The sequence below is a fragment of the Embiotoca jacksoni genome, unplaced genomic scaffold (assembly GCF_022577435.1).
Source record: "Embiotoca jacksoni isolate LCO1_2020_lvr unplaced genomic scaffold, fEmbJac1.0.p SCAF_2, whole genome shotgun sequence".
Taxonomy (NCBI): Eukaryota; Metazoa; Chordata; class Actinopteri; family Embiotocidae; genus Embiotoca; species Embiotoca jacksoni.
The window spans coordinates 16,380,932-16,403,886 of NW_027185340.1; the positions used below are offsets into that span (position 1 = coordinate 16,380,932).

The 22,955-nt window shown below is 38.5% G+C and overlaps 4 protein-coding genes across 4 annotated transcripts; 2 read left to right on the plus strand and 2 right to left on the minus strand.

Moving 5' to 3' along the window:
• Positions 1-2,827: 2,827 nt before the first annotated feature.
• Positions 2,828-7,948, minus strand: LOC138201360 (putative methyltransferase DDB_G0268948). The gene is made up of 6 exons (XM_069154777.1): positions 7,672-7,948; positions 7,368-7,528; positions 6,710-6,926; positions 5,478-5,581; positions 4,895-5,032; positions 2,828-4,502 (listed from the first exon to the last, which is right to left on the minus strand). The coding sequence occupies exons 1-6, from the start codon at positions 7,780-7,782 to the stop codon at positions 4,406-4,408; spliced, it is 828 nt and encodes a 275-aa protein (XP_069010878.1). The 5' UTR covers positions 7,783-7,948; the 3' UTR covers positions 2,828-4,405.
• A 1,709-nt stretch (positions 7,949-9,657) lies between these two features.
• Positions 9,658-14,256, minus strand: LOC138200755 (putative methyltransferase DDB_G0268948). The gene is made up of 8 exons (XM_069153638.1): positions 14,192-14,256; positions 13,873-13,993; positions 13,609-13,774; positions 13,340-13,500; positions 12,162-12,378; positions 10,908-11,008; positions 10,501-10,638; positions 9,658-9,887 (listed from the first exon to the last, which is right to left on the minus strand). Exons 3-8 carry the CDS (start codon positions 13,717-13,719, stop codon positions 9,797-9,799), a joined length of 819 nt encoding a protein of 272 aa, XP_069009739.1. The 5' UTR covers positions 13,720-13,774; positions 13,873-13,993; positions 14,192-14,256; the 3' UTR covers positions 9,658-9,796.
• Positions 14,257-17,751: 3,495 nt separating this feature from the next.
• Positions 17,752-18,699, plus strand: LOC138201659 (olfactory receptor 4B13-like). The gene has a single exon (XM_069155274.1). The coding sequence runs from the start codon at positions 17,752-17,754 to the stop codon at positions 18,697-18,699; it is 948 nt and encodes a 315-aa protein (XP_069011375.1).
• Positions 18,700-21,441: 2,742 nt separating this feature from the next.
• Positions 21,442-22,392, plus strand: LOC138201660 (olfactory receptor 5AR1-like). Its single transcript, XM_069155276.1, has one exon. It carries the CDS (start codon positions 21,442-21,444, stop codon positions 22,390-22,392), a length of 951 nt encoding a protein of 316 aa, XP_069011377.1.
• Positions 22,393-22,955: the final 563 nt, after the last annotated feature.

The following is a 22,955-nucleotide window of genomic DNA, read 5'->3' on the forward strand; positions in this document are numbered from 1 at the left end:
AGGAAAATCTTGTAGCCTGAAAGAGATCAGCTATTTTGGAAACTTTTGTCTGTTGTGGAGGCTCCGGCAGCTTTTTGGGGAAGATAGCGTCCACCCAAGCAGGACCATTTTTTATTTAGCTGCTACAAGCGGGCCCAAGATAATGTATCCTGACACACTGCAGCCTCGGCACTGTTGCTAATTGCCTCCACCCAAACCGAGCACATCCTGTAACACCAACCTTGAGGATGGTGAAGACAACAAAAAGAGAACAGCTCTATGATGTCAACAAGACTGATAAAACCAGTAAGATTGCCAAAGGTTTGCCTCATCAGTGTCCACCCCACATCCCCTGTTCGGGATATTTCTAACAAGCTTCAATATTTAGGAACTGGGTGTGATGTGTCCAAACATTTAAATCAACCTCAAGGAAATCTGTCTGGCATCAGAGCAAACAGGACAAAGTTCAAGCTCCACTTCTTCCTCCTTCGGGGCACTGGAACTACTTCTTCGCACAGTGGCCCCCACCAACACCCAGAAGCAGGCTCTTCTTCTGGGCTTCACAAAAAAACTTTAAATTGGCAAAGAAAGCGTTTGCTGGCTACATTTTACTTTGTCAGTTCTTTTGTTAACGACTCCCGGCAACGTTGCATAAAAATGTCAAGCTGGGCTCTTAAACGTCTTCAAACTATATAAATATTGTTTCAAATGTTACAGTCACTTTGCTGTATATCATTTGTATTGGATTTGAGTAGTTTCAGTTCATTTAAATTGAAAATGTAACCTGCAGGAAAGTAGAACTGAGGAAATATTTTAATGTATTTAAATGCTAACCATTTGCTAACTGGTTCTAACCACAAAGTAAAGCTGAGATATTTGGTCACACGCCAAAGTTATCAAATGTTAACCTGATACTGGTGTTACAATAAAACTATTGGGATAACATTCTTAAATCTATTTCCTAAACTAATCAGAGTTACACCAGTTACAGTGAGTGGACATAAAAGACACGTCTGGCTGTCAATTCCGATCAGACAGTGACTGCAGCAGCAGCGACAGCAGCTCCCGTGGCTCCAATCTTCATCATGTAGAAACAAACTGTTACACCGGGGGCTTTGCTCTCCAAATGACCCAGATGTGAGCGTAGCGTCTACTCAGTTTAAGGAAAAAGTTCTCTGCAAGATCATGACTAATGCATATGTCATCACAATACCACTTTATACTGGGTTTTTTTTTATTTTTTTCTCACGCTGCACAGTTGCTATCATCATATAGCGTCACAAAACAGGAAGTTCTTATTTGTTGCAACCATAAGACGCTCCACGCATGTGTGAAATGACCCACAAATATTTCACTATGCAACCAGTTGTATTTTGTGAGGTCATATCCACAAAAATACGGTTTTGCATATTTAAGGCTTCATTACGTTTGCGGTCAACTTTATATTTGTGACTTCTCCTTTTGTTTGGGCCCTGTTTGTCCATTTCCAACACCTTACTATTGGTGCAGAGTCCTGCCAAGGGGATAAAGGTCATAATATCTGCTACATGCTAATGATTTGGGGGCTGAAATTTGAATATGTTGCTCCCTGGAGCACTGATAAAACCAGGAAATATGTTGCTCCCTGGAGCCTCAGGAACCTGCTCTTTACTACATTTCACCATCCCAGCTCATGGGATTTTTAAGATAAGATATTTGTCGAGTTGGCTTATCTTTTGACAGAGCAGCTCGCTTGGTTTGAAGTCAGTCTGACACACAGAAGGAGAGTTCCTATCTGAGCCAAGTCTCACTGATGTAAAGCAGCAGGTTCCATTTTATTCATGTCATCAATCACATGTGCTCTCAAACAAACATTTTGGACCTAAAAATGATCTCTTCCTTTTTTAGGAAGGTGAAAGATGTTTCTTGTGACTAATATAAATAATCAGGCAAATGAGTCCTATCTTTATCCATCCATCTATTATCCATACGCACTTTATCCTGGGCAGGGGCACAAGGGAGTGAAGCCTACCCCTGCTTATATTACTTTGTAGATATTAACCATTAAAAATCTAAAAATATAACATGTATAAGTATACAATATGTCGAACATGTCAAACTGTGTCTATATAAATAATAAATAGTCTGCATCTACATTGCACCTGTTTACTTTAGCAGTCTGAAAGCGCTTTACAATTTTTCTCCCATTCACCCACTCACACACCAGTCACATTGTCACATGAATCTGTGATAGACAGTCTGTGAGGTTGAAGAGACTACAGACACTGATACACTGCAGCATTATGGTATTTCTAAAAGACATATTTCAAAAACAGATCAATAAAAGTAAATCACTTGAAGCGGAGTGTGTGATGAGTTTTGTCAGCTGCTCAAGAGAGCAGATCTGATTTGACAGGCTGGACTGCTATTGATTCCATCAATAATCTAGCAGACAATAGCGTTAAGTATCTGAAGGGAAGTTTGCACCTCATACAACTACAACAATAGAGAGATGGGAAGGCTCAAATTTGCCAGAAGCCGCCATGGTTTTATTTTTATTTTTTTTATATAGAAACTCCAAGTGTTTCAGACTTTGTGTCACAATTCAAATTAGTTATAACTATCACATATATTAAATTAAGATTTTAAGCATGTTTAAAAATACTATTAAGCATTTTTACAAAAAAAATTGTATTACAGTCACAGAAAATTGCATTATGATGACTTATAGCTGCATTTTACACACAGAATTTTTTTTTTTATTTCAGCCTGGTTTAAATAACACTTGATTGGCTTTGTCCTGAAATTATCATGACTTTATCTCTTAAATTCAAATGATACAGTGAAGTAAGAAACTCGTGATACCCACAACCACCAAATTATTCATTTTGATCAGTGAATTTCAACAAATTATTACATACACACTCAGAACGAGGTGGCCTGATAGCTGTAAAGCACAAAAGTCTCAGAGTTAAAAACCAAAAATAGCTAAAGGCTAAAAGCTTTTCTGCCCCTTTCTGCAGAATACAGACATTCCCACTCAGAAAACCTGTCAGAAAACGGTAAAGCCATGACCTCCAGTCATGTCAGCAGCTATCAGTAGCAGAAAACTACTGATGGTTTAACATTGATGAAACTTTAGTGTGTTTATTGCAAATGTCTCCAGAAGATTCAGAAGCTAAGAAAGAGGCCAGACGTCATAAATAAGAGCATCGAGGCTATTTAAGCTAAACAAACATGACTAATAAAGACTCAAACAAGAGATTTATGTACACTAAATAGGGCTCACGATTACTTATTTCTGTTGATAGGAGCTCTTTAAAAATAAGACTAGCGATGATGATTATTCTGGAGTCCGTGGGTTTACAGCGACAAACCCCAAAGAGCACGCACATACTGTAATCTACTGTCATCTGCATTTGTCTGTATAGTATAGTCACTGAGAAGTGGAACAGTTGTCTACTGATAAGTGGACAAAACTCTGTTGTAAAATACAAAATCTCTGAATAATGTCTGTGAGAAATGCGTTTTTGAAAATATAGTCAAATGGAAGAAAAATGGGAGCAAATTACATTATCTCACTAAAATATTTTCTCAGCAAGCAAAAATTCTGAAAGGCTGCGATATTGTATTCTGTCAACAGATTCTGATGGCAGAGAACAACTTCAATACATTACAACAACAATCATTTGGGCTCAATTTACACACAGTATTAAAAGCTATTTAAATTTCTTTCCCTCGACTGTATCACAGAACAGATGTGTAATATGAACATGTTACCAATATACAGGGAGACTATCCGGTCATTAAAAGTCCACGTTCTGATATTTTCCTGCCAACAAAGGATGGGACTTTAATGGTGGTCCTCTGTCAGGTCACAGAGGATGTTGTGCCAATAATGTCCAGGACCTTTGATCAAATGTCTCCCTCTAGTGGTATTTAGTAAAACAATCTCTGGTTGATCACTGTTCACTTTTATTTGAAGACCCCTACACAGAAGATCAGTTACAATATCAATGTGTACTGTAGTCACCTGTATTACAGCAAGTCCCTAATTACATGCAAGCCTATACATACACAGTGTCAGCACCATATAAGGGAAGAGGAATGCTGTATGCAGATGTTAAAAAGTAAGTTGAAAGATGTACACAGGTTTGGTAAAGTCACAGCAGAGGCCTGGTACCGCCCTCATGTCTTAGAGTGGTACAAATCTTCTCATCTTACTAAAAGTAAATAACCTCAATTGTTTTTGAGTAAGTCACATTTGAAGGTGAAACTTTCAGCTTACATGTGAGTTAGAAATAAGCACACTAACTTGTCCTAAACTTTAGATGTCAAGGAGAAAAACCTTCATACTGAAAAGAGCATAAAATCCTGGATGGTAGAGTTTCTGTGTCCTTAAAAAAGGTTCATGACATTGTTTAGAAAATCCAGGAGACAGCAGGAGTCAGGCTTCCTGTGGTTTAGAGGCCAGAAGGTAGAAATACTTGACAGCCACCTCCACCTCTGTGTCTGCGGAGATCACCCTCATTACAGACATCAGCCTAGGAGGAGACACACAGCACAGGAGATGGAGAGCATAATAATTCAGCCAGTGGGAAGAACATCTTAAAAATATTCCCCCACCAACGGGCTGGTTACATTTTTCATTTATCACCCACAAAACCTGTTTCCATCTTTATCATGTTAATTTTCATATTGGACATGATATATGTAATACACATGATGTTGAGAAATACCTGTAACTACAAATCACTATGCATGTACAGGCCGTGTTGTGGAGTAACTAGTAACATGTATTGGAGTTATGTAATTAAATTACAAAATAAGTGTAATTGCAATCAAGGTAACTAGTAACCTGTGACATATTACATTCTAAATTGAACCTTCCCAACATTATAAACAGGTACTGTGTGTTGAAATAGACCCAGATTACCTTTGACAGATGTCCTCTGAGAGTCGGGCGGCCTTCTGCGGGTCATCTCTCAGCAGAGCCTGATAACTGGAGAACGACTCCACCAGCCCCATGTAGCTGGACAGAGGCATGGGCCTTCTGTCCCACATACACTCCTGCCTGTAGTATAAGAACACTGGATGTATTATTTACATGCAGGGGGACACATATACACATCAAACATGACAAAGGGATGTTTTTTTTTGTTTTTGTTTTTTTTTTATTGTAAATTTAACATGGAATTTGCCAAAGAAACAAATTATTATTTCTTGTTTAATCTTTAGTTTGCAGAGCATCATGCAACATCACTGATTTGACTGGTGACTGTTGTGTACTGACAAACTGGCAAAGAGAGGGAGCAGGAAAATTACTCCTGGTAATTAACTGAAAATGATCATTTTCTAGAGTGAGAAATGTAAATGGTAAAAATTGGAGTGAAAAAGACTCCTGTTAGAAAATAGCTGACAGGAGCAGGCAGTACAAATTTTATGTGTGACCTACAGTATGAATATGATCATGTGTCGAAATGCGATTAGTGACCAAATAAGAAGATGCTGTCACTCACCATTCCTTGTCAGGGTATGAAATAGATTCATAAGCCTCCCGGTACAACTCAATAGTGCTGGGACCAAGGTGGGGGCTGCGATAAGGTTTCAAGGCTGCATAAAACTGATCAGATTTAATAGAGAAGGAGTTATTACATTGTCAATTTCTACCACATTATAGACAACACGAATCTGATATGTTTTACTCTGTGATATTTATATATATATATAGAAAAAGAAGCTTTAACACACAGCTGTGTGTTGCAATCCATCCATAGTTAGTGTATGTTTTTGTAGGTATTAAAGACTCCAACTGTGTCTGACTTTGACTGACACGCTGCATTTTCACTCACAGAATATGCTGCTGAACGATATGCAATTTAAGTAAATCCAACTGAAACAACTGACATTCTATGTTTTTACCAAGAACCTCCACTAGATGGAAATGTAGTCTGAAAGATGTGGTCAGAAAGTTCAATACAGCTGATGTGATGATGAAATTTAGCACCTGTTATTACGTTTCCATACTTGACAGTGAACACATTTATGCATTCAATATTGCAAGTGTTTGTACATAAGTATGTTAATTGAGACACAGCCATAGATTTAGTTCAGTTTAAATGATGATGTGTGTTTTCATGTAACTATACCCATTCAAACGGTGCAATCTGATACTGTATCTATTTTTGCAGATGTGATCATCTATGTATCAGTGTACATTCATAATGGCTTGTATTAGTTTACATTCATAATGACTTGTATTAGTTTACATTCATAATAACTTGTATTAGTTTACATTCATAATGACTTGTATTAGTTTACATTCATAATAACGTGTATTAGTTTACATTCATAATGACTTGTATTAGTTTACATTCATAATAACTTGTATTAGTTTACATTCATAATAACTTGTATTAGTTTACATTCATAATGACTTGTATTAGTTTACATTCATAATAACTTGTATTAGTTTACATTCATAATGACTTGTATTAGTTTACATTCATAATAACGTGTATTAGTTTACATTCATAATGACTTGTATTAGTTTACATTCATAATAACTTGTATTAGTTTACATTCATAATAACTTGTATTAGTTTACATTCATAATGACTTGTATTAGTTTACATTCATAATGACTTGTATTAGTTTACATTCATAATGACTTGTATTAGTTTACATTCATAATAACTTGTATTAGTTTACATTCATAATAACTTGACTCAGGTGAGTGTTCTGCGAGTACCTCTTTGCAGACTTGGTTTAGTGAGTGTGAGCAGCAGTCAGGGTAGCTGAGCTCCATGTCAATGGTGTAGTTAACCAGAGCCAAGCAGCCGCGAGGCTTCAGTACCCTGTGGGCCTCTCGGAGAAAGCGAGGCCTGTCAAACCAGTGGAAGGCCGACATGGCCGTCACCAGGTCCACTGAGCTGTCAGCGAATGGCAGCTCCTCGGCCACACAATGTCTGAAGGCGGAACAGGAGCGAATGCAAATCAAACTTTTTTCAAAACTTGAAACAATATAAAGTATGTTTCTGCAGAAAGTCTGACAGCACAAAGCTAAAGCCGGAACAATGCGACCCACTTCTGAAACCAAAGTATGAAACTACTGTTCCTGCTTGAACCAAGATTCAGTAAAATAGCTTACCAGAGCTGAACAAATGATGTGATTACATTTTTTTTTTCCATCTCATCATTCATTGTAAGTGTGCGTGATCTCACACTTTTCAGAAAAAGTTGGACTTTCAATTTTGACAACAGAAAAATAATCCAATTAAAAACACAATGCATGCAATATGGCTTTCATGGACTGTATCTGAAGTAAAATCATTGTTTACTGAAATTAAGTTAAAAAAAACAACAACAACAACAATAGTAATTCTGTCTCTTGTTTGGTCCATGCTTACCTATATGTGATGTTTGACTCTTTAGCACACTGTGAAGCCACTTCCAGCTGGGCAGGACTCACGTCTGTCCCCACCACAGAAACAAAGTGTTTGGCCAGGAGCAGCGTTCCCTGTCCCGAGCCACATCCCACATCCACAGCTAGCTCAAAGGGCCGACCTTTCTGACAACATATTCAGCAAGTTATGTGGCATTAATATTATGACATTATTCATAGTCAATGACACCCAGGAGAGAATTCCAACATTTTTATCCTGCAATAGCTTCTTATCAAATAAGATAGACCCTTTTACCACCTGTACTTACCTGCTTTGCGAGGAAGTCAAACGCCTGTTGTATTAGCTGATCTGATGGTGAGATCCTGTACCTCTGGTAGGAAGCAGCATGCTCCTTGCCTTCAAACAGACGGTAAGCCATATAGATAGTTGATGCCTTTTAGAGCAGCTGATCTACGATAAAAAATTTTTTTAAAAGGGATTAAAGCACACAATCTTATATTTTCTACCAGATAAGAGGAGCAAACCTCTACATTGACTGGACTGAATTCCTTTCTGCCGACAGTCAGATACACACCCAGACACAAACACACAAAGAGGGAAACAGTGGGGCGCTTGAGAACTGGGAGGTCCCATTACTTCCACTGGTATGTGGCATGTTTCATAATTAAGGCTTTTAAAGGGACAGCAGCAAAACACTTAAAAAAACAACAAAAAAAAACCAACATGTAATTGTGTATCAGAATTCTATATTTTTAAATCAATCCATGACAATTACATCAAATGGAAATCCAGGTCAAACTCAAAAGGTCGGTGTGAGTAAAGGTCAGTTTATGGGTCAAGGGTTGGTATGTGTTTCTGTCAGAACAAATAAAACCACCACAGATAATCCGGGTGAGGTAAAAATGTGGGGGTGGGGATCTAATGAAGTCTCATGATTCATTTTGATTCGGAATTGATTCTCCATTGTATACATGCTGCTTTTGTAGTTAGGGTCTTTATCCCTTCGCTGATAAAGTGCTGTGTTGGTCAACCTGTCTGTGTTGTTAATGCTGGAGTTCAGTGCTTCAGTACTCCACCTTCATCAAATTACTGTAACAAAATCAGTTAAATGTTGTTTTTCTTTTTAAATTAATTGAATTTCTACCATAATGGCCAGACTAATGAAACGCAAGAGCATCTTATAGGGGACTGTATCCCATGTCCCTCAAGGCAAACCCTTAACAGAGGAGACTTAATCGTGTATTTAATTGAAAATCCAAATCCAGTTCTGCTCCTCAGTATGTACCCACTGAGCACTTGATGTTCATGTACATTGTTTAACCAGGCTGATCAGTCCCAGCCATCATTTAGCACATAGTTCCATCACGTTTAGCTCATTCATTTTGGCCCAAATTTTCCCAGGCTGAATGTCCAGTGATGTCCACATTTAGCCCATATATCCTTAATATGTGCTGCCACCACTTTTATGGAACTGTTTCACATACTTTAGGAAAATATAACTATGTGGAAACCCAGGTGGTTTGGGTAAGGAAAAAACAAACCTTGGATAGGCTCAGGGGAAAAAAAACTGTCCTTGTGTCACCCCAAGGACTCGAATCCCGTTCTACCTCCGTTTTCGTCCCCTGACCAAAATCAGCACCTGAATTACACATGGTTTACGAGCAGTGGTCTGGGTAGGTCTGCGATTTGTCCATGGACATTACAAGAGAGCCACATCACATTTTTTGTCAAACTCTGTAAATCGGAGATCCTTGAAATGCTTTAGGAAGCCTACAGCGATGAAACAATGAGCCTGAAAAGGTGTTTTGAGTGACATTTGCATTTCCAAGGGGCGCATCAGGTCAGGCGCACAACTAGTGGGGTCGTGCGCTGTGACGGTGTCCCCCCAGGGTCAGACTGTCAACACTGACTACTACTGTGATGATCTGAGGCGTAAACCACCTGAACTGTGATGCAATGTCACTTTGGTTAATCTACCCTCTATCTAAGAAATGGCAAAGAACAAAGAAGTTATATTAAATAAATAGGCCACTTATGATACCATGTTCTCAAGAGTGGAAAAAAAAAATCTTTTAATTTAAACCAAAGTATCGAAGCACCCCATCTGTGGAATAACAGTGATTGGCTTGTTAAATTACAAAAATGTTTTTTTCCAGTTATATAATCTCACTGTGACTATAATCCTTGAAGGGATCAGCTGTGTTACTGGAAACTGTTTTTAAAAGGTTCTTACACTATAAAAAGAAACGTACTTTCTGATCAAGAAAACTTATAAAATACAGCATAGGAGTCATACTAAGGGAAACATTTATTTAGATATGTCTTCATTCAACAAGAACACACCTCAATGCATCAAGAATTTGTTGTTTTGAACTTTATATATGTGCCTGCCTGTCTCTGAAAACACACATCCAATGCTGTAGTATTGTTGACTATTGTGGTTTGGAAGCCAGGACACAGAAATATTCCAGCTCCCACTCTATTTCAGTGTCAGGAGACGTGGCTCCCATCTCCTTGAGGAACCTGCAAGGAGTACAGTGATTGGTTAGTCAACTCTTGTACAACACCACAAAAAAATATTCGGTTTGTATGGTTATATATGCTATGTCGCTATCCAACCCGGTATCACGGCAAAGTAGGAGATAGCCACGCTTTGCGCTGTCTGGGTGAGAAAGTTACACATTTTCGTGTAGCAGACGAAAATGAAACTGACTGCATGCTTAAAGCCACGTGATTTAAAGGAAAATAAAACTTTTAGCAAAAACACAGGGTTGGGGTTACGAAATAAGCATATGTTGGGGTTAGGAGAAAGAACATGGCTGGGGTTTGGAAAGAAAAAACAATTTAAGAAAAACATTGACACGTCCTGGATTCAAACTTCATTGTACTGCCTCTTAATATTGCCAAAAAATGTCCTTTGTACTTGTTCTCAAAACCTCTGCTATGGGACCGTGGTGCCATGATCCCACATCACATGACATTTAAGTGCGTGTAAGTTTCATGCTTTCAAAACGTGTAACTTTCCCAAAATGTGTCTATCTCATGTTTTGCTGTCCTGGATTGGAGTTTCTATTTCACGCTTTGCAGTGATACTGGGTTGTGCTATCTGAATGTGTGTGTGGTGTGTACAGCTGACCTCCTTTGAATGTGGACCAGCAAGTCTTCACCCCGTTGGGGGTCTTTCTTCTTGAAAACTTGAAACATGGACCAGGACTCAATGAAACCCACCAGGTTCCTCACTGAGATCAAAGACTTTTCCTGAAAAGACTCAATCCTGTTGAATCAGTATAAAATAAATATCAGATAAAAATCCCATAAAAAAACAACAATGGAAAATAGCAACTGCATTTCTGTAAAGAATATATAACCATCTAACAACTAAAATAGTAACTTGGGCAGCTATCTATAAGGAGATAATGGTGTGCACATTTGCTGGTATTGACTTTTGGATTATCAGATACTTCTGAAGCAGCACAAAATGAAGATAAAAGGGAAGCAGCACACTGCTGATGTACAACTTAATACTGTAGTTGTTGTAATTACCTCTCTTTGTCTGGAAAGGGGATGGCAGAGTACAGCTCCTCCAGCTTACCCTCAGTTACAAGTACTGGGTTGCTAGTGTATGGCAACAGCACCTGCTTCCCCTGAAAGAAAGTTAATACAGATGTTTAACTATTTGTCCTCTTAGGTATATACAGTGATACCTGACTGCTCTGCCTCAGCGTTCTCTTTGTGACCATGTTCTTCTGCAACGCCAATCACCTGTCTTCAGTGCTGTCAGCCACTCACCTCTAAACTCCGCTGGGCTTCAGTCATCTCATTTTGGCTAATTCCCTCCTGAGCTCTGCCAGTCTCCCGATCATCCGACTCTGCCACTCACCTCGTTACCTCTGCTGGTCTCTTGCCACCCCAGCTTGGCCGCTCACCTCTCCAGCTCCGCCCGTCTCCAATCGTCTTGGCTCCACTACTCTCCTCACCTGTTCCGCCAGACTCCCAGCTCCTGACTACCACCTTAACCTCTCCAGCCCTCTGGTTAAGCCAATCACCCCATCCACACCTTTACAATAAATCAGTAACCTTTCACCTTTTGTCTCCTGTCTCGCATTTTGGGTCCAGTTCTGTCTCAAATCACAAAAGGCAACTTGAGTATGATGACAAAACTGTGGGAGGTGGCGCACAGTCACTGCTTCTGATTGTTCATTATAAAAATACATTTACAGACTGTATCTCTCTGAAGTGACAAATTATAGCCGTTTGATTCATGCACAATGAGACAGGAGACAGGAGTTTTGGTTAACTGAGTTTAAGTGGTGCTTTTTTTTACCACTGGACAGAGCAAGGCCACCTGTTTTCCCTTGCCTTTAGTCTTCATGCTAAGTTAGCAAACCAAATATTTTCTCTGAACACATTCAGAAACAGGTATTGACAAGTATGGAAACAGGTATTCCAGGATGGACCGATTTTCATGAAAGTTGGTGAAAGGGTGCAGCATGGACCCAGGAAGAACCTACAAAATGTCGGAACAGGTTCAAATTACAGTGCGGATCCACCATTCTTCACTTTCTTTGACACCGCAAGGTACATTTGGCCAAATAAATACTACACATTCTAAAATCCAGTTTAATTATGACGCTGCATTGGCTTCACTTTTTAGACCAAGAGATTAAGTCCATTTTGATCTGCAGTCTATAGTTTAGACACTGGTGATACTGCCCCTCTGTGTCAATGTTTATTTGCACTAATTATACACTTTAACACCATTCTAATGAAATCAGAGGCCTTTAATACTACACTTACCTCATCATAGATGTGTTTGAGTCTGTCTCCACAATCCTGGTAGTGGAGTCTGGTGTTAGAATCACTGTATCCCAGCAGCGCCATGCATCCCCCGGGTTTCAAGACCCGACTTGCCTCAGCAAGGAACCTCGACGGATCAAACCAGTGTGCGGCGGAAGCTGCTGTCAACAAGTCGACAGAACCATCTGGAAACGGGAGCTGCTCTGCCGTCCCCGTTCTGCAAGTGCAACAGACAGATCACCCATGTAACTCCAAATACTTCTGTCTGGACAGCTGAAGACATAGCTTACTCTTACTACCACGAGGACATAAGGACATACGGCAGTTTATTGTCATTGTAAAAAACTACAACAAATTTGAGTTGGCTACTCATCAGTTCAGCAGCTGCCAGCTACCGTTACCACTGAGTAACATTCAGGGCTTTATCCATTATTTTGTCCCGTCATTCCTCTTTTAAGGTTGAACTTCATGAGGAGCTGCTTGTATCCCCTGATGCCAACAGCGGTAGGTTGTATTTTTTGGTCCATCATGTCATACTGTCATTCATATACTGAGAAGTGGAAAAATCGTACAGCCAGTGTATATGATTTCTATACAATTTCTATACGATTTCTATACAATTTCTATACAATTTCTATACGATTTCTGTACGATTTCTATACTGAGACCATAGTAATTGCTGCCAAATTGCTTTTACTGGCTGATTCATAATACCAATGCAAATTCTTCTTAAGCTTTGCAGTAGTATAAAACCTTAAGACATATTAAGGGTAAAGTCACGGTGTTCCAAAGTTATCATGTTTAGAAGCATGAGGCTGATGTGAGGTCACAATGACCTTAAAATTTGACCTTTGACCAGTAAAATCATTCCAGTTTATCCCTGAGTCCAATTTAACGTTTGTACCACATCTGAAGAAAGTTCTTCAAGGTGTTCCACAGATATCACGTTCTCGAGAATGCGAAGACATGGAGTCACTGTGACCTTGACGTCTGACCTTTGATCCCAAAATTGAATAACGTCATCCTTGGGACCAAGTGAATGTTTTTGCAGAATTTGAAGAAATTCCCTTGAGATGTCGTGCTCATGAGCCTATCATTAACACTATATATCGTCTTACATGTATCGCTACAGGTAGCAGACTGTTAGCCGCTGTTAGCTGTTCCTCACAACCCCCTACCTGTATGTGATGTTCGGGTACCCTGGCACAGCCCTGGCTTCCCCCAGTTGACACTCACTGATGTCGATGCCCACCACCTCTTTAAAGTGCGGCGCCAGGAGCCGAGAATTCTGACCAGTTCCACATCCCAGATCCACTGCCAGAACATGTGGCTGTCCCTTCTGCAGATGTTAACATATGTGAAGTTCTTGTTAACAAAGCATATAAAATGCCCCATTTAAAGGTTTTTAATGTTATGATAACACTGTATATATTTGGGCACGGCATACCTTTTTGTCTAAGTACTGAATAATAATGTTCTTGAGGTCATTCGGCGGCGTGAATCGATACTTTTGGTAGATGGAAGCATGATCCTTCCCTTCAAACAGCCGGTATGCCATGGAGCTGTTTTTCCAGTCTCTGCTGTGTTGCCAGATGTGGCTTCTCTGACCCCTGCTGCAAAACAGACTCCTTTGTTGAGCAACGTTCGTCCTTATTCTCCTTCAGTTTCTTGTTTACCTTTGTTTTATTCCTCTGGTTTTAATGTCATTTACCTTCTGTATAATTCTCTGTTGTCTTGGATCTTCTTATCTTCTTATCTTCTTTCTGGTTTCTTTGTTGGTCCAGAAATTTGTGTACTCTGCTCTCTGGCTGGCATTTAACTTCACCGACTTCCTGTGGTACAGGTTTTTTTTCACATATTTTTAATATTTAACAGAGAGGAAAGGAAGTAATCATTGAACCAAACAACCAGTTACAGAGTGAATCAAGCTGCATTGTCAAACCTGCGCATACGGAGACATTTACAACATTGAAGGAAGAGCTACACAAACAAAAGTAAACATTGATTGTATATAGAAAAATGTTTCTTACCAGTTGAAAGCTGCCTCTGAAGCCAAGAGTCCTGTTAAGTCAGCTGCAGATTTGTTCACAGTGCGTAACAACGGCCGGGCCTCTTGTTTAACCCTTTCATAGAGAATATCTTCAGCTCGCAGTTTAGCTGCTGCATATTAACATATAAATATGTTATATTGTGACATATATGCCTTCTTTGTTACAAGTCTGCACGCACAAAAATATATTTGCATTTGATCATAGTTTTTTTTTTTTCATTTTCAGCGAAATCCCAATTAACACGTTTTAATTCGTGGCAAAACAGCCTTTTGCTTTTATGGAACCCTCATATCATATTTTGTGACACTGATTAGATTTCTAACGAACTAATTCATGATTTTAGTGTCTTCATTTAGTCAGTGCTTTGAAAAAGTCAATGACAGAGAATATTGTTAAATTATTCTCTATTTCAACTCTGCATCGATTTCTCATAATATTATCTACAGTCAGACTTTATTGTCCAGCCCCAAGTGTGCTTATATAATTTTTTTTTATTTTTTTTAATTTTTTTTATTATAACCACTAAATAGTGTGACACTGATCCTTCTTTTGTCTGAGAACAGAGGTCATTTCTTCTGTGGGGCAACAGTTTGTTTCAAAACACCTGATACTACATACCCAGCCAAGTGGGTGTCTCTGCATTTGGCTCTGTTCATAAACCAAATGCTCATATATGGCGCCACATTTGATGCAGTTTTCAGTCAGGCAGGTAATCCAACACAAGTCATGGTTGAGTTCAGAGACAAGCTTTGTGTCACTTTCATTCAAGCCTCTAGACCAGAGGTCTTCCAGAGGTACTGCAGGGGGTCCTTGAAATTTTTGGTTGATTAGACCATTTTTCTTTTTTCACATTTGTTTATAAAAAAAAAAAAAATCCATAAATTTAAATATCTTTAAATACACATTAACATGAATCCAACATATTGTAGCGAATGGGTAAATGGAGGCAGAAGATGTTATCTTTCAGTCAGAAATGCACACATTCAGTGTCAAACATGAGCTCTCAAGCTGGACACGTTCACTCACAGCGCCAGACCAGCCTGGACCTGTCCCTCCAACCCTCCTGCACTCCTCCAGTTTAATATAAAAAAATGTTTTATAAAATATATATAGTAGGGGGTCCTTGCTCCATCTCTCTATCAGTTTGGGGGTCCTTGGCCTGAAATACATTGAAGACCCCTGCTCTAGACACATGTGAGGTCATTAGGTCCCTCATCTATTGTTTGTTTCACTTGTTCATTCTCTTGACCATTTGCCAAACTGAAAAACATTTTTGTTTTGGTTAGGTTACCAAGGACAGCCCTCCAGGGTGGCAAAGTGTGCTTAGAATGTGTGTGCTTGCTCTTGGGGGATGGAAAAGATAATGACCTGTTGACCATGTCCAAATAAATCAGTAAGCACTAAAACATCCCATGGCTCTCATTAAGTTTGACATCATTAAACATTGCCTCAGAGGAGTTGAGTTAAACAAACATTTACAGTATTACATGCATTGTTTTGTTTTTTTCCTTATCTGATGTCAGTGTACAGTAACATTAACTCCCCAAGCTCAGTGTTTCAACAACCGGAGAAGATCCATTTGGGATGTCAAAGCAGTGGTGGCCATTACGAGGGCCAAGGGACTCCTCAAAGTACTACAGTAACCTTGCATCATTCAGGGCCCGTGTGTGTGTGTGTGTGTGTGTGTGTGTGTGTGTGTGTGTGTGTGTGTGTGTGTGTGTGTGTGTGTGTGTGTGTGTGTGTGTGAGAGAGAGAGAGTGTGTGTGTGTGAGTGTGTGTGAGAGAGAGAGTGTGTGTGTGAGTGTGTGTGTGTCTGAGTGTGAGTGTGACCAGTTGTTTTGAAAAGTGTATTATGGTCCAGATCAGCATTACTGTTTTACCAGATTAGATTTGATCTGTTTTAGAGAATTAAAATCAGGTTTATTGGCCATGTATGTTATCACAGGAGGAATTTACTCTGGTATGCAGCAGCTGTCAGTACACATTCAGCAACAGACATCAAAAGAAATAAAGATTAAAGCATACCAGAGTAAGAAATAAGACAGGACAGAGACTGGAGGCAATATAACAATAAAAACACACTGAAATATAAATGGGTAACCTATATTTATACATAGTGTGTCATAATGGGTTGTCATCTGTAACTCCCAACCTGAGCGCAAATGTTTTTTTTAATCAAATATTGAAATATTTTTTTCCAGTAAAATGCTGAAATTACAACAGTGCATGAATATTGGTATTTGCGGATAAATCTAAACTGAATTAAATCTTTATGAATCTTTGTTGGTCGAGTATGTTTATCCATACAAGAAATATGACTCTGGACAGAGTATTTTTTACACATAGTGCTACAATATAACAGTGCTCAGAGTGTTAAAATAGATGTGTGGAGTGTAAATGAGCTTATTTTACCCTATACTGTTTAGCCAGTGACAACACCAAGGTCACCGTCTGTGTCACCATCTTGGATCTAGCCTATATACTGAAATCGTCATTAGTGTGAGCCGGTATTTGTATTATTAGATTAAAACTGTACAGTTATATAAACACACATCCAGTTAAAAGTTCAAAGTACTGTCAACCACATGCTGAAACCGCAGCGCGGACTGTGTGTTGTCTTTGTTGATGATGTCTTCTTTTTATGCATTATAACGTAGTATATACTACTGTGGGGGAAAGAATTGAATTTTGTTTTGCAGCTGTGCAATGACAAATAATTGAATTGAATTGAATTGAATTGAATTGAATTGAATTGAATTGAATTGAATTGAATTGAATTGAATTGAATTGAATTGAATTGAATTGAATTGAATTGAATTGAATTGAATTGAATTGGGTACCAATATTTTCACTCACTATCATTGCATCCAACCCTTCTATAAGACAGACCCGTCACCTTACCTTAAGGTGCAGCCATTCAGAACAAGTCCCACCAAAAAAAAGGTCAGAATCAGTCATGTTTCCCGCACTTTCAGGCAAAGTCCTCTACTGGCCATATTCTTTATGACAAAGAGAAGAGGAGGAAAATCAGGTGACAATAAAGAGCTACAAAGTCTGCAGGGGGCAGAGGTCGGATTCTTTACCTCTAACAAACTGACGTGTTCGGTTTTCTATTCTCCATGGAGTAATGACCGTGGCCGTGTAACTTTGTATGACTAGTTAAAGAGGCTCTCAGCTGCTTCTGTGAGTCCACAGTGGTGACCTGCCATCACACTGGCCACACACAGAAAACAAGATGCAAGTGTGGTGTGGTGAGACCTAAAAAACCCTAAATTCATATGGTGAATATAACTGAGACGATAAATGACTTGTGTTCCTGTTGTTACTGGACTTACTCTGAATACATGTATCTTAGTTTTAAGTGTCTTGCATGAGTTATCAGTTTGGAATGTTTTCTTTTCTCTCGTCAGTTTCAATGTTTTTCAGCACTTGTCACTGCCTAAATTAATGTCAAAACCAATCTGTGACTGAACAGGAAACGAGGAGCTGCATTGTTACCATTGTCAGGAGACAATCTGTGATGCATGTTTATGGGTTAAATGGAAAACAGTACTAACCCCCTTTATTTTAAGCTCACAATGTTTGTGGACATGGGCAACTACCGTTACCTGACATTTGTCTTGTGTCTCCTGTTGTATGCTTTTATTGTCGTGGCTAATCTCGCCATAATAGCGGCAATATCACGAGAGAAAACTCTACATGAGCCCATGTATATGTTTATTATGTGTCTCTCTATTAACTCTCTGTATGGCTCTGCTGGCTTTTTCTTTAGATTTCTAAAAGACCTTCTTGCCGACACTCATTTGATTTCCCGGTCAGCTTGTTTCACTCAGATCTACGTCATTTACACCTATGCATCCTATGAACTCACCCTGCTGGGCATAATGGCATATGACCGGTATGTTGCTGTGTGCCAGCCTTTGCATTACCACAACAAAATAACCTCCGGTGTGGTCTCTAAGTTGGTCGCCTTCGCATGCATCTATCCAGTGTTCTCCATTGCAACCTGTGTTTATTTGTCCTCCAGACTTCCCCTGTGTGGTAATGAGATACCAAAGGTGTTCTGTGCCAACTGGCCTGTTGTGAAACTATCATGTGTCACCACTGTGCTCAATAACCTCGTCGGCATGTTTGTGTCCACGAGCACTGTCTTTCTTCCCCTGGCTTTCGTCCTGTACACATACTTACGAATTTTCCTCGTTTGTAGGAAACACTCCGCAGAATTCAAGAGCAGAGTGATACAGAGCTGCCTGCCGCACATCGTGACGTTTATTAACTATTCTATTACTGTGTTTTGTGACATTGCCCTCAGCAGAATTGATCTGGAAGAGCTCAACCCATTTGTAGCTGTTATTCTGTCACTGGAGTTTGTTGTGATTCCTCCTATTTTGAATCCTCTTGTGTATGGATTAAAGTTACCAGAAATGAGAAAAGTCATGTTAAGAATGTTGCCGTGTTCAAAACCTGCTTCATCAGATAAACCTTAGAAATAACGGTAAAATAAATAACCTGTACTGTCTTGATGTGGTCTGACCTACATTGAGTTTTCTGATCATCTTTTAAAAAATGGACATACTGCACAACTGTTACCTGTGTTATAGTAAAGGTGGTGAATGCAGACCATCACTTTGTTTTAATCTTTAATCTAAACCCTGAAATTAAAAAATAAAAATGTAATTGCTTTTGATCAAAAGCCTTTTACTCGGCTGAATATTGTTTCAGCATTTTTGAGTTATCGAAAAAAGGTTTATGATGAAAAGTGCCCTTTTTGTCACGGAAATGAAAGTCTCACAGAAAATGTTATTGCAAACATTGAATTTTGGACATGTTGAAAATTAAAAATAAAAATAAAGCCTTATTTTGTAAAAATAATCAATTGATGATTGATTAAGATTGTTTGGACTATTCTACATTTTCATGGATATACAGTGGGTACGGAAAGTATTCAGACTCCTTTAAATTGTTCACTCTTTGTTTCATTGCAGCCATTTGCTAAAATCAAAAAAGTTCATTTTATTTCTCATTAATGTACACTAAGCACCCCATCTTGACAGAAAAAAACAGAAATGTAGAAATTTGTGCAAATTTATTAAAAAAGAAAAACTGAAATATCACACATACAGTCAAGTGAAAAAGTGAGTACGTCCCAAGGGAAGTTAGCTTTTTTGACATATTTAGGCAAGCAAACCTTTGATCTTGAGACAAAGGTGATACACTCAAACAAATGACATGTTAAATTAACAGTTTGATTTCATTTTCAGAATTTTTGAATAAAAAAACAAAACAATACATGAGTGACATAAGAAAATTAAGTCCACCCCTAAAGTCAATTTCAGAAACTGATCGACAGTTCGCGAAAAAAATATATTTTTCAGAAAACAATAAAATCTCTCAGTTTCAACATTTGATATGTGGTCTTTGGTCTGTTTTCAACTGAATATGGGTTTGTGTGACTTGCAAATCATCGCATACTGTTTGTATTTACATTTTACACCCAACTTTTCTATTGAAAAGGGGTTGTACCTAAATGCCTCAAATGATAGATTTGTGGGGGTATGTCAGCCACAAAACGAAACAAAAAAGGTTGGGAACCACTCATGTCGAAGATGCTGAGGCCGCAGAGGTGAGATTACCACCGGTACCCATCGCATGCTCAGCTTGTTCTACCTCTGTCAGAACAGCAATCCTGATTATTGCTGTGTACAGGCAGATGAGCTCTCATTCTGATCAGATTCACTTGACAAAAGCTCGGAGACCTGCTGCTGTATTGTTCTCTCTAAAGCTGGCTGGCTGAATAGTTCTGAATGAGATAAGAATGAAACCTCCTCTCAGCTCGACTGTAATGCAGCAGCTTCACCTCAACCTTTGAAGCTCAACCTTTTGGTGTTCTTGCCGTCCCTGCTATCAATTATATTCAACCCATCGATGATGACATGGATGGAAGGATCTAAGGATCATGTGGAGAGCCTCCTATAAGAGGAGAAAATCAGGCCATGCAAAGAGTTGTTTCTGAAATAGGGTTTTGGCTTTTATTGTCTAGCTTGAAAAGGCCAATATACATTCTGTTTGTTTTATTGATGAGGCAAAAAACAAGAGCCTGTTGATTAAGCACTTTGTTAGGGGGTAAATCTCTCGTGCTACTACGGGGTTACTGAAATAGACTTTGGGCTGACAGGAACAGGCTTCAGTGTACTGTCCAGGCTTGTTCCACTGAAGGAACCCAAATAAATTCAGAGTTTACAGAGTAGCTTGAACTCATGACAGAGACTGCCTTTGAAGATATGATCTCCACAGTAAACAAAGTGGAACATTTTTGTGGCTTATATTTAAGGTGCAACGTTTTTTAGAGGGTACTTTATGCACAGTATATGCAACAACGTTTGGGGTACCATTTACCTTGTTTATTTTTCAACATTTTCTTTTTTGTCTACTTGGATTTATTAGGTATTTATTATCCACTAACTTTGAATCCTCTCATATCACAACACATCTGTATTTTCTTTACTTCTGTACAAAGTTAATATGTTAAAATGAATGGGAAAAAAAAAATTAAATGACAAAACAAACAAACAAAAGAAATCACATTGTGTTCTTTACTTAAACCGTGCATTGCCAGTGTCTAAATGTAACCCCGGAACATTTATACGTATTATATAAAGGATATTGTTGAAAGATCTGATATTTTGGCAGGAAATAAATAAGAAATGTTATCAGTAAATATTTTACAACCTGTCAGATGCATTAACTGACAAAATTCTGAAAACCCGATATTACGTTTCCTTCAAAACATTTGTGCTATTTCATATTAATTGGTTTCTTGGAAAAATATAGTTGTGTAATCAAATTGCAGGTAACTGTGTTGAAGATATTGGCTGCATTTGTGCGGGATGCATCATCCCAGTTTAAAGCAAAACGTCTGGCAGTCATCAGAAATTCAAAGAGCCAATTTAATTTACAACTCTTGTCGTACACGGCTGAAAATCCAGGCCAAAGTGTTAGCTGAGTCTTTGGTTCCGCCTTTGACAGCTTCACCAACCCAGCGATTGGCCAGTTTGATTCCCAAGGCCTTGCTGTTGTTTTCACAGAAAGGATTTACTGCAGGGAACGTTGAGGAACCATCACAGAGCAGAGGATGTTCTGTGTGACCCTCTAAAACTTTGGCAGCTGCTGTTATGGGTAATTTGATGTGGTGAATATAACTTGTGTTTTGGAGTAGAGAAAATTTACAGATGATGGAAAATGCTTCAGTGGTCCTGCTGCTTACTCTGACAGGTTTAAATTACACACAGGATCAAAGAATTGCCCTCTTTTTGCTAACTTTACTGTGGTACTTAATGATTCTGTTGGTCAATGTTGTTCTTATTGTTGCCATTATTTCAGATAAAAACCTCCATGAGCCGATGTATATCTTTTTGTGTAATCTGTGCATCAATTCTCTGTATGGAACTGTTGGTTTTTACCCCAAATTCCTTTTGGATCTTCTGTCCTCTCATGTGATTTCTTATGCTGGATGCATGCTACAGGGTTTTGTCATACACTCATCAACTTGTGGTGATGTTTCTATCTTAGCCCTCATGGCATACGACAGATATGTGGCTCTGTGTCGCCCACTAGCTTACCATGCGGTTATGACAAAACAGAGAGTCTCGATATTTGTTTTTTTATCCTGGCTCATACCTCTCTATTGTATGTTTATGAACACAGCGACGTTATTAGGTGTAAGGTTATGTGGCTCACACATCAACAAGGTCTATTGCGTTAACTGGATGATAGTCCGTCTTGCATGCTCACCACCGTTCGCAAACAGCGCAGTTTCATACTTTAATATGTTATTTTATTTCGGACATGCTGTGTTTATTTTTTGGTCTTACATGTATGTGATAAGAATATGCATATCATCTAAAGAGAAACAAGGGAAGTTTATGCAGACGTGCCTTCCACATTTAATCTCTTTGATCACTTTTTCAATAGCTGTCCTTTTGGATGTACTGTACATGAGATTTGGCTCTGCTGATGTATCTCAAGATTTCAGTAACTTCATGTCAATGGAATTTTTAATTATTCCTCCAATGGTGAATCCTATTATATATGGATTCAAACTGACCAAACTGCGCCAAAAAATCTTGAGTTTAGTCCACATTAAAGTGTCAACACATATTAGAGGTGAACTTTCAAAATGAGACTTCAACTTTGGAAAAGATATCAGTGAATTTGTTATATTTAAAAAAATGCAAATATGGTTAGAAAACACATTTATTCAAACAGTTTAAGTGAGATATCAGAAATGGCATCTGATTTTTGTCTTGCATGATAAGAGCACTTAGAGTTTGTTTCCTTCGTCTGTCTTGAGAAACATCGAACAGAAAAGTAGCATTTTATTCAAATCTAATTTTTTCTTCCCGTGAATTTTATACTTTTTATAAAGAAGATTTATTCAAAAATGGCTTCATTGTGTGTTAGTTTAAAAAGTTGAAGAGCTACCTCATTTTGAGTGTAGTATATCACAGCAGCTTCAGTGACTCCTCAATGTTTAATTAAAGCTTTTTATATTTATCTCACCTCACAATTGTTTATTCATGACAAATGTTCGAGTAGTCAGAATGTTGCATGTTTCCTGTTTTTGTCAAGTAATTTTTTATGCCTGAAAAGAACAGTTTACTGTAATATGCATTAACATTAATTATAGTCTAGTATTCAATAAATCGTGTACAACAGAAGCTTAATCTGCAGTTTTTTCTTGAGT

Excerpts from the sequence above, each read along its gene's own strand:
- LOC138201360 (XM_069154777.1), bottom strand. The coding sequence starts at position 7,782 with ATGGCTTACCGTCTGTTTGAAGGCAAGGAGCATGCTGCTTCCTACCAG. Across the intron at positions 6,927-7,367 it reads GAGTCAAACATCACATATAG|ACATTGTGTGGCCGAGGAGC; the intron begins GTAAGCATGGAC and ends TTCCGCCTTCAG. Across the intron at positions 5,033-5,477 it reads TCATACCCTGACAAGGAATG|GCAGGAGTGTATGTGGGACA; the intron begins GTGAGTGACAGC and ends CTTATACTACAG.
- LOC138200755 (XM_069153638.1), bottom strand. The coding sequence starts at position 13,719 with ATGGCATACCGGCTGTTTGAAGGGAAGGATCATGCTTCCATCTACCAA. Across the intron at positions 13,501-13,608 it reads TTCAGTACTTAGACAAAAAG|AAGGGACAGCCACATGTTCT; the intron begins GTATGCCGTGCC and ends TAACATCTGCAG. Across the intron at positions 12,379-13,339 it reads TACCCGAACATCACATACAG|AACGGGGACGGCAGAGCAGC; the intron begins GTAGGGGGTTGT and ends TTGCACTTGCAG.
- LOC138201659 (XM_069155274.1), top strand. The coding sequence starts at position 17,752 with ATGGAAAACAGTACTAACCCCCTTTATTTTAAGCTCACAATGTTTGTG.
- LOC138201660 (XM_069155276.1), top strand. The coding sequence starts at position 21,442 with ATGATGGAAAATGCTTCAGTGGTCCTGCTGCTTACTCTGACAGGTTTA.